Genomic DNA, 11,516 nt, shown 5'->3' with positions numbered 1-11,516 from the left:
CTGAAAAAAAGTAACTAATGAAATATAAAAAATGGGTCACCCTGGAGGACACTATACTGAGTGAAATTTCTCAGTCACAAAAGGGCAAATATTGCATAGGGCCACTGCTATAAAACGGGACTGACATCAGGATTGGGGGGACCCTAAAAAAAGAGGGGATAAATAATGCATACTGCGTTGAAACAGATGAGGGAGAGAGCTGTTTAAAAGGAATATAGGATTAGGTATTATTTTTATGAAAAGATTCCAGAAAAAGAAATGCATAGCAAAGTGGAGTGTGGACTTGGGGTTTGGGGGGATTCTATAACAATGAAAGAATTTTTTTTTCTTTTCAAAGAGAAAAGCAAACTAGGGTTGGGGTGGGCAGGGAGAAAATGTGTAACAATGAATGAATGGGGAAAATGAAATGGGGAAATATGCTGTAAAACAATAAATATATTTTTTAAAGTAATTACTCTTGTGTGTTATACAGTATTTCATTGTATGAATGTATCATAATTTCTTATACATTGTTGGTGGGATTGTAAAATGGTACAACCATCCTGGATGTCAGTTTGTTGCTTCTTCAAAAAGATGAACATAGAAATTCCATATGACCCAGCTATTTCACTGATTTACATATACCCCAAGAAAATGAGAACTGAGGCTCAAATGGAGACTTGTACACCAGTGTTCACAGCAGCATTATTCACCATCACAAGAACATGGAAACAGACCAGATGTTCAATGACATTTGAATGGATTGAGAAATTATGGTACATTCATTTAAAGCCTCATCATTCTTGCCGCCAAAGAGCACTTTGGCTTCACCTTCTCCAAGACATATATTTTTGTTCTTTTGGCTGTCCATGGGATATTCAGTGCTTTTCTCCAACACCACAGCTCAAAGGTATCAATTCTTCTGTAATCCTTATTCTTTGTCCAGCTCTCAGATGCATAGCAAGTTATCAGAAAGACTATGGACTTAATTAGACACATCTTAGTCCTCCAACTGACATCATTACTCCTCAGTAATTTGGAGAAGATGACACCCTTAATAAAACAGGAGTGACAAGACTAGTTTCTGATAAAATAGACTTCAGGATGAAAACCACCATAAAAGAGAAAAAAGGGCACTATGTAAAGATAAAAGGAACAATAGATCAAGAAGACATAACTTTGGTCAACACTTATGAACCAAAGGACAGACCTGCAAAATACATAAAACAACTTGGAGAAAGAAATAGCACCACAGTAGTGGCAGGAGACTTTAACATACCACTCTCATCAACTCAAAAGAAACTGAACAAAGATGCAGAAGATCTAAACTATACAATCAGCTAACTCAACCTTATCGATGTATTCAGGAGACTCCAACCAATTAAAAGTCTCTATCTTTATTCTCAAGTCCACAAGGTAAATTATCTAGAATTGATCATACATTAGAACAGAAATCAAGCCTCAAGAAAGTTTAAAAAACATTGAAATAATATGAAGTATCTTCTTAGACCACAATGCCATAAAATTAGACATTAACAGAAGCTAGAACACGACTTGAAGCTCTCCTCACTTTCAGCAAGCATGATTGTGTCATCTGCATAACACAGATTGTGGATGAGCCTGCGTCAGGTCTCAATGCCACATTATTTTTCAGACTCCAGATTCTCAAATAATTTGCTCAACATATAGATTGAATAGGGATGGAGAGAGAATACAACCCTGACACACTCCCTTCTTAATTTTAAACCATGTAATGTTCCCTTGCTCTGTTGTTTGCACTACAGCCTCGTGGTCTATATATAGATTTTGCATAAACGTAATTAAATGTCTGGGAGGATTTGAAGCACTTGGTATAGAAGATTAAAAATACAGCCTTCAATATGGATTGCATCTGAATGTAAAGAAAACAAAAATTCTTGTCCCTAGACTGATTTGCAACATCATGATAGATGGAGAAAAGACTAAAACTTTTAACAACATCTTACTTGGTATCAGCAACACCCTTAATATCAGCAATCAGGAAATTAGAAGACATATTGTACTGGGAAATTCTGCAGTAGGGATCTCTCCAATTACTGAGGAGTAATGATAACAGTTTGAGGAATAAAGTGCATCTGTTTCAGGCTATAGTCTTTCCAATCACTTGCTATTTGTGTGAGAGCTGGATAATGAATAAGGATGACAAAAGAAGAATTGATACCTTTCAACTGTGGAGTTGAAGAAAGTACTGAATGAACATCTCATGGACTGGCAAAAGAACAACTAATGACTTGGAGAAAGTGCAGCCAGAGTGCTCTTTGGAGGCAAGCTTAACCTCACATACTATGGGCATGTTGCAAGAAGGTGCTATTCCTTGGAGAGGGACATGATGTTCGGAAAGGCAGAGAGTCTGTGAAGGAAAGACCCTCAACAAGGTGAATTGACACAGTGACTGCTGCAATGTGAGGATGGCACAAGATAAGACAGGGTTCGAATCTGTTGCTTATAGGGTCACTTTGGTCCTACTCTACTTAACGGCACCTAACGACTACAGCAACAACAACAACATTATGGATCCGTTGTAGAAGAATTTAAAAATGAAGTAAAAATTCCTTAAAACTAATGATAATGGGCACAAGGGCGATGGTGCACTAGGGCAACGGCGCACAAAATCTTATTTGCTGAGGACTGATTACTTGGCAGCTTAATATCTGGGAACAGACTGTAACCCCTAACTCCCAGTGCTGCCCAAGCCCTGCACCCCCACCCCCGCCACAGCACCGTGTCCAGGGACACCACCCCACCACCATCAAGCGCTCCCACACTTCTGGCACACTACGGTGGCCTTGCCACAACCCTGCACCCCTGGCAGTGCTCCAGGGCCACTAGAGACTCCTTCACGCAGCACAGAGACCTACCAGCAGCGGTGGACAGTACAATTCTGAGTCAGCACACAAAGGCACACCGTGGATCCAGCCATCGTCTTAAGCCACCAATCGAGCTGCTGTGGTACTGATCTGCCATGAGAAAGGCTGGTAGGATCCTAATTGGGTTTCTTGGGCACCACTGATTATCTGGGAGAGTACCCAAGGGTGAGCCCACTGGTGGGAATTTGGCTGAACTCTCTTGGGCTACACCAACTGCCCAGGAACGAGCAGACCAGTGATAATTTGGCTGAACTTTTGTGGACACTGCAGACCAGCCAGAGGCGAGTGGGTTAGGGGGAATCTGTCTTTGTCTTGTTGAGTCCCCTTGGACCCAGGACCCTTCCTGGGCAGGAGCCACTGTGCAAGGGCAACTGCGTGAGCACCACTGGACAGGGACCAATGAATGAAAACCACTGGGTGGGAGATGGACAGCTGAAATTTGAATACGGACCCCAATCGTAAGCACACCCAGACAACTGAGGCCTGAATGAGGTTCCTCAAGTGATTGGCCTGCCCTTGTGATCGCCCCAATCACATGTATGCCCACCCCATTTGGTTCCACCCCTGTGTGTACACATCTGATTAATCAACCTGCCTTTAATCAGGAGCACCTTGACCTGTCTTACCTACAAGAGGCTGCTCTCACCGGCTCTGAACTGACATTTCCCTGGAGTCAGAAGTTCAGAGAAAAACATAAGTGGGATAGCTACCCCATTGGTCTCTAGAGCATTATCTTCAGATCAAGAACATATCAATGTCTTGAAGAAAGCAAGCTATCCCACACAATACACAAGCACAAAGCAAGATGTCACACCCAAAGGGTGACACAGTATCAATGGATTTCCTGAAGCCAGAAAGTCTGATGGAACTTTCTGACACAGAATTTAAAAGAATAATGATTGAATATTTTCAAAGGGTGAAAGACAAACATGAAGAATTACAGGACACTACAAGCAAAAACAAGGAGGACTGAAAAAAGAAAAAAAAAACCCAAAAACAAAACAAAAACAGTCCAGAACAATGTAGAGAAAACAAACGAGGCATTAGTAGCACTGGAAAAACAAGAAACCACTCTCCAAATACGAGGTCCAATGTTTCAGATGCTGTCAACATGATGGAGGACACATGAGCAGAGTTGAAGAGATAGAACAAAGAACCAGTGAAATAGAAGACAAAATTGTCACCACTGATCTGCTAGAGCAAAAAGCAGACTCAAAAAGGAAGGAAAAAGAAAAAAAACCCTAAGAATAATGTGGGACACCGTCAAGAGAAATAATATGTGCTTCATTGGAACCCCAGAACAGGAAGAAGCAAGTAAAGGCACTGAAAAAGTTGTGGAAGAATTACTAAAGGAAAACTTCGCAGGCATAATGAAGAATGAGAGAATATATATACAAGAAGCTCAGTGAACACCATATAGACTAGACCCCAAAAGAAAATCATCAAAATTAAAATTATTAAGATAAACAGAAAAAAAGGGAAACAAAACATAATGATAAGGAAAATAGAACAAATACAAACTTCAGGGTTATAGCTATGAAAGTACTCAGGGTCAGTCAATTGTAATAGGCAAACATAAAAAAAGGAGAAAAGAGCAAATTTAATGACATACCTATCCCAATACTTTCATCAAAAAGAAAAAGAACAACAATCTAATAGCATGGTCTCTGGAGGAAAGGATATTATAAGAAGAAAAGCTGAAATCAATTAGCTAGAAAACAGGAAAAAAATTGGAATTATCAACAAGACCAGAAACTGGTTCTTCAAAAGTGTCAATAAAATCCATAAGCCACTGGTAAACTTAAAATAAAAGAAATAGAAGATACCAATAACTTGAGTGAGAAATGACACAGATGTCATCAAAATAGAACCAGATGATATTAATGTGGAAATATTAAGAAGAGCTGTACTCCAATAAATTTGAAAACCTGGAGAAAATGGAAAAATTTCTTGGAACTCACACTCTACGTAGATTAACACAGGCAGATGTAGAACACTTGAACAGACCCATCACAAAGGAAGAAATTGAACAGATCATAAAAAGACTACCCCACAAAAAGCCCCGGTCCAGATGCCTTCATAAGTGAATTCTACCAACTATTCAGAAAAGAACTATCACTTAATTCTACTTAAATTATTTTAAAAAATAGAAAAAGAACACTTTCAGAGTCATTTTATGAAACAAGTATAACCGTAATACCAAAACCAGGCAAAGACAATACCAAAAAAAAGAAAACTACAGACCACTATCTTTTATGAATATGGATGCAAAAATCCTTAACAAAAAGTAATCAATAGAACCCAACAATACATAAAAAATAATTCATTGTGACTAAGTGAGATTCAAAACAGGTATGCAAGGATGATTTAACATAAGAAAAAAAATCTCTTAATTCAACATATTAACAATGCAGAAAAGGCCTTTAAAAAAATCGAAATCCATTTCATGATTAAAATGCTCAGCAAAATAGGAATAGAAGGGGATTTCTTCAACATAGTGAAAAGTTTAGATGCAAAACCAAGAGCTTACATAATTTTCAGTGGAGAAAAATTAAAGGTATTCTCCTTGAAAACAGATTCCAGATAAATGCTCACTTTTGCCACTTCTAGTTAATATTGTATTGGAAGCACTTACTAGAGCAATATAATGGGAGAAGGAAATAAGAGGCAAGCAGATCAGCAAATAGATGTTCAAACTGTCACTGTACACAGATGATATTACAGTGTACACAGAAACCCCAAGGATTCAACCAGAAAAACTGTTAACTCGGTAGACCAATTTAGAAGAGTGGCAGGAAACAGAATCAATATCCAACAATCAGTGGAATTACTCTATAGTAACAACGGAAATGCAAAAAAAGAAATTAAAAAAGCAGTACCATTTACAATAGGCAACCACTAATTGACATACTTGGGAATATGACTAACTAGAGATACAGAAGACACTTATAAAGAAAACAGCAAAATACTATTGTGAGAAACAGTAAGAGATCTAAATAAGTGAAAAATGTACCCTGTTCATGGATAGGAAGACTCAATATAATGAAAATGACTGTTCTATCAAAAGCAATATACATGTTTAACATAATCCCAATACAGATACCAAATTTATTTTTCAAAGAGAAAAGAAAATTGGCAAGTTTATTTAGAAAGGAAAGAGACTCTGTGTCCAAAACTTTTCTGAAAAACAAAAATAAAGTGGGAGACATAGCATTCCCTGATCTCCAAAACTACTACAAAAACAGCATGGTACAGGTACAATGACAGGCATGTATACCAATGGAACGGAATCGAGTATTCAACAAGGAAACAAAATTTGTAAAGAGGAAATAACAACCTCTTCAACACACAATGCTGGGAAAACTCTGCCTGCAGAAAACTGAAGTGAGATCCACATCTCACTCCGTATAGAAAAAATCAACTTAAAGTATATCAGAGACAGGAATAAAGCTCAAATGCATAAAGATCATAAGAGACAAAATGTGATGAAACATAGAAACCTAGCCTATGGTTTCAATTGCTGACAAATGCAGCCAGAAATGTACAACCAGGAGAGGACAGCATGAATGAATGGGACCTTCTAAAGATGAAATTGTGATGTGCATAAAAACTTTTACCAATTGGGTGAAAAGAAACCTGTTGACTGGGAAAAAAAATTGACATTCACATCTGAGACAAGGGTCATGTAATGAAAGTTTATAGAATATTAATGGGCTTCCACAAGATAAAAGACAACCCAATTACAAAATGGGCAAAAGCCATGGAAAGACTTTTCACAGAACAAAACATGCAGATGATTAACAGGCACATGAAGAAATGCTCAAAATCACTGACAGTCATGGAGATGCAAATCACAGTCACAATGAGATACCACCTCACACCAGTAGCAGTGGGAAAGTTTAACTGGACAACAAGCAAAAATTGTTGGAGAGGATGAGGAGAGATTGGAACGGTCAAATATACTGTTGTTGGGATTGTACAATGGTATAACTACTCTGGAGAGTAGTCTGGTGTTTCTTCGAAAAGCTAAACATAGAAATTCTGATGACCCAGTTATTTAACTGCCAGGAATATATAACTGATACACAAATGGAGATTTATACATTGATGTAATACAGTATAATTCACAATAGTGAGAAAATGAAAACAGCCCAAATGTCCATCAACAACCGAATGGATTGAGAAATTGTGGTACATTCACAGAATGGAATACTATGCAGCACTCGGAACTAATGATTTTGGAAAATACTAGGTAACACTGGAGAATCTAGAGAGCATTATGCTGAGTGAACTAACTCAGACTCACAGAGACTATATAAGACCATTATTATAAAGATAGAAGAATGACTAGCAGGATGCGTACAAGGGTCCAAAGAGGGAAGGAAAGGGGAAGGAGAGACTTACGGAAAATCATCACAGAGTTTGATGGGTGAAAGGAAGTGATGAAGTAATCAAGAAAGATCCAGTGGGCACCTGAAAAGACAGAGTAACAGTGGGCATAGATTGATGGGGATTGATTTTATAAAATCATGTATGGGACTGATCGAATGAAACACAATATGAATGAAGCAATATGTTAAATGCAATTTATATGAATGAAACACAATGTTTATAAATTTTGTATGCAAACTAATATAAAATAATTTTTTAAAAAATTAAAAAAGTTTACTGCTGAATGCCAACAAGACTGTTACTTAGTAATTAAAGATACAAAAACAAAACAACAACTCAAACTCATTGGTATCAAGTCAGAACCCTCTCAGTTCATCTTCAAGTGGATTTTTGGAGACTGTAAAGAACATCAGAAGAGATTGCTTAGCTCTCTTGAAGAACCACTGATTGATTCAAGCAGCTAGAGAATTGCCGTCATTGGGCAGGTGGTGTAACTCTACAACTTTCCTGGAAAGTGTCTTATGGATGGCACAGATATAACATTTACAAAACCAGCATCATTTGTGAGCTGTGGTGGTCTAATGGCAAGAAGCTGCACTGCAATCCCAGAGGTATGCAGATTGAATCCACCAGATGCTCTGCTGGAGAAGGAGAGACAATCTCCTCCTGTACCAGTCAGATTTGATTTGATGGTACACACACACACACACACACACACACACACACACAAATAATAAAATTTTTTAAAAAGCATCAATTGTTACATTTCATAGGATAAATTGAATATTGAGTCTTATTATAAATTTTATGTAAGTACATACAATTAATTTTATGACCAAAGTACATCGGAAGACAGAATTCTGGTTCTAGAGAACAGTTGTAGTTGTTGTATATCATAGAATTAGAACCAACTCATAGCTGACTCTCCAGTGGGTTTTCAGAGGGAGTGGATTTCCCATCTTTCTCCTGTAGAGCAGTGGGTGAATTCAAATTACATGTCTTTGTGTTGGCAGCCAAATTTCTTACCACTAAGCTATCAGAGCCAGAATTATATCTCAAAATCCTACTATCTGCATGTACTAGAGCACATTATGGTCCCTCCCCCAGTCTCAGATGTCTTAATATAATGCTGAGCAGATTACTATATGTCTTGGTACATACTAATGGACAAAGAGTCTTGGGATAGTTAAAAAAAATCAACTATGGCGTCCAAAAGCCCTCACCTGGATTGGGCTAATAATGATTATTTGCAGAAGATGAGAGGTAGAGCCTGTTTTATAACTATGTGTTTGTAGAATTGCACAGGTTCTTGGGCTCAGATAGACATCATGATTGCTTTTGTTTTTGTATTGAGACTTGCAAATTGTGAAACAGGTAGTTGAGTGAGGTCCTTGTGAGCTGAATAGTTATATCCTAAGGCAATGCTTTCACAAACTTGACTGTCCATTGAAAAATATGTGTTCAGATCAATGAATTGAAGGTCTTTTGTGTAGGTTGTAACCATGAACATTTCTGTGAAAACATAAATTCCACATACCACTGCTCTGAACATACTGTTTTCCATTTTGAAAACTTCATTAGTTTTTCCATGACTAATAAAAGTGTGAAGGAACTTTAGTGGTGTAGTGCTTTATGTTTTGTGCTGCTACCCTAAATATCTATAGTTCAAAAAATGGGCAACTTCCTACTAGAAAGATATATGGCCTTGGAAACTTGATGATCATTATGAGTAGGAACTAACTCCATGGTACTGGGTTAATAATGCATGATTTTGGAATCCTTAGCCTGGTACTAATAACTGCCCACAATCTGGCTCCACACACCATTTCAATCTCACTTTATAAAAACCTGTTGATGCAGTGGCTAATGTTCTTAACTGCCAATCAAAATGCCAAAGGTTCAAATCCAGCAGCTGCTCTATAAATAAGCCTGTGATAATCTTCTTTTATAAACATGTGTTGTTGTTGCTGTTAGGAGCTCTCAAGGTATAGTTAAATCTGTTCCAACTCATGGTGACACTGTGTCCTTCCTGTTCCATTCTCTAACAGTAAATAGGTTTGAGATATTTGTTGTGGTCACTGGGTCAGTCTATTACAATTCGGGTTCTTTTACATCTTTGTTCCCTACTTTACCAAGCATAGATTCTCCTGGGTTTCGTTCCTTCGAATATAATAATGTGTCCAAAGTAAGCAAGGTGAATTTTTATAATCCTTGTTTCAAAGGAGAATTCTGGCTCTCCTTTCTCCTAGATAAATTCATTTCTGCAGCTATGGAAACCCTGTGGAGCAATTATACTCTGCCCTACAGGGCCACTATGAGATGAAATTGACTCAGTAATAATAGGTTTATGCTTCATTCTGTTATGGAGCTTTGGTGACAGAGTGGTAAAAAGGTGTGATAGAATTTCAAAGGCACATGGTTTGAATCTGCCAGCCAGTTCTCTTAGGGAAAAAGGATGGGCAATCTCCTCTTGTATGGCATATTGTCTTTGAAAATCCTCTGCGGCGTCAGTTATGAGTCAGTTCCAATTTGATGGAACACTGCAAAAACTAATAGGACTGCTTGACATATTGTGAATATGGTCTTTGTTCATGCTCTTCTCTTCCATTGGGACATGTTATTCAAATACAGTCTTTCTTTAAAAAAATGTAAAATTTCTTTCTCCTTTGAATACTCATACCATTTAATTTATTGTATTTTAATTGATACATTTATTCAACTTTGATGGGTATTTGAATACACATCTTACCTTTTCTTTTTTTTTAACTTAAAAAAAACACTATTATTTCGTGTGTGTGTATATCATCAAATCAGATCTGACTGGAACAGGAGGAGATTTTCCCTCCTTCTGCAGCAGAGCATCTGGTGGATTCAAACCATGAACCTCTGGGATTATAGTGCAGCTTCTTGCCACTAGGCCAGAGCTCGCCCTACATCTTACCTTTTTTGTGTGTGTTATTTCAAGAGTAAGAAACATGTCCAATGAATTTTTATATTTTCTACAATGCCAAGCCTGGTAGTAGGGGCTCAATAGCTATTTAAATTAATACTTCAGTGCATGAGTAATAAGCCTTAATTTACTTATTGACTTAATTATACATTTTGAGTAACATGTAAGAGACTATAGTTCTCTTTTTGCTAACAAAATCTACACATTGTTTAAGAATAAAGAAGAGTCACTCGCCCTACCTGAGGAAAGGTCACAGCATAGAGGTACCATTGCTGTTTCTACCATCGAGTCCAAGTGCTGGGTGCCGCCATGGCCTGCTGCCGGCAAGAAGTAAAGGGTAGAATCATATTTGTGACCAAAGAGGACCATGAAACTCCAAGCAATACGGAGCTGGTGGCTGATCACCCCAATGAGCCAAATAAGGAGCATGGATTGATACTGCTAAATGGAGACATTAACTGGAGCTGCCCATGCCTTGGAGGAATAGCCAGTGGCCCCTGTGGGGAGCAGTCAAAGTCAGCCTTCTCCTGCTTCCATTATAGCACAGAGGATGTCAAGGGGTCAGACTATGTAGGCCAGTTCTGGGCCGTGCAGGAATGCATGCAAAAATATCCAGACCTCCATCCCCAGGAGGAAGAGGATGATGACAATGACGAAAAGAAGCCAGAAGGTTTAGAGGAAACAGCTCCAACTGAGACTACTGCAGCTAAAACAGAGGAGAGCTCAAGCTAATGAACTCCACAGACCCTGTGCTCCAGTCCTTCCATTTCAGATCGATAAGAACCTATTTCAAAACACCTTTAAGTCATTTTCAGACACAGTGTCTTTTCTTCTTTTGTTCTGTTCACTGCAGTGTACAAAATAACTTATTTTCAGGATTAATGGTCTGGGCCCTTTTACAGATACACTGAAGAAAAAACGAAACACTGAAATGGGTGGTTGTATATGTGTCTCCCATGTGAAAGTAGCTGCCACTTTTGAATTCTCATTTCTCAGATTGCCCTGAATTTACCAGTTTGAAAGAATGTTCTGAATATTCTAAAAACCCAAAACTTCATTATCCAGGAAAAAAACAAATAAAGAAATTGAGTTAAGTACATGATTAAGGCTGAAACTGACCCTTCAAATAAGTCCATTAAATCAGTATTTTCTCCAGCAATCGGGGTATGAGATTTGGATCTATAGCCCAAATGAAGTTAAGTAAGAAATATATAGCTTGATTACATTAATTCATACCTTAATTTTAAAAATATATTAATACTTGAAGTAGAAGAATACCTAAAATGAAG

At 37.9% G+C, this 11,516-nt stretch overlaps 1 protein-coding gene across 1 annotated transcript; it reads left to right on the top strand.

Annotated features, from left to right (window-relative positions):
• Window positions 1–10,536: 10,536 nt before the first annotated feature.
• LOC102852197 (mitochondrial intermembrane space import and assembly protein 40-like) lies at window positions 10,537–10,959 on the top strand. Its single transcript, XM_006900312.1, has one exon. The coding sequence runs from the start codon at window positions 10,537–10,539 to the stop codon at window positions 10,957–10,959; it is 423 nt and encodes a 140-aa protein (XP_006900374.1).
• The last annotated feature ends 557 nt before the right edge of the window (window positions 10,960–11,516 follow it).

The sequence above is a fragment of the Elephantulus edwardii genome, unplaced genomic scaffold (assembly GCF_000299155.1).
Source record: "Elephantulus edwardii isolate Elephantulus edwardi_28Jun2011 unplaced genomic scaffold, EleEdw1.0 scaffold00280, whole genome shotgun sequence".
Lineage (NCBI taxonomy): Eukaryota > Metazoa > Chordata > Mammalia > Macroscelidea > Macroscelididae > Elephantulus > Elephantulus edwardii.
This window is presented reverse-complemented; position numbering and strand designations above follow the sequence as displayed.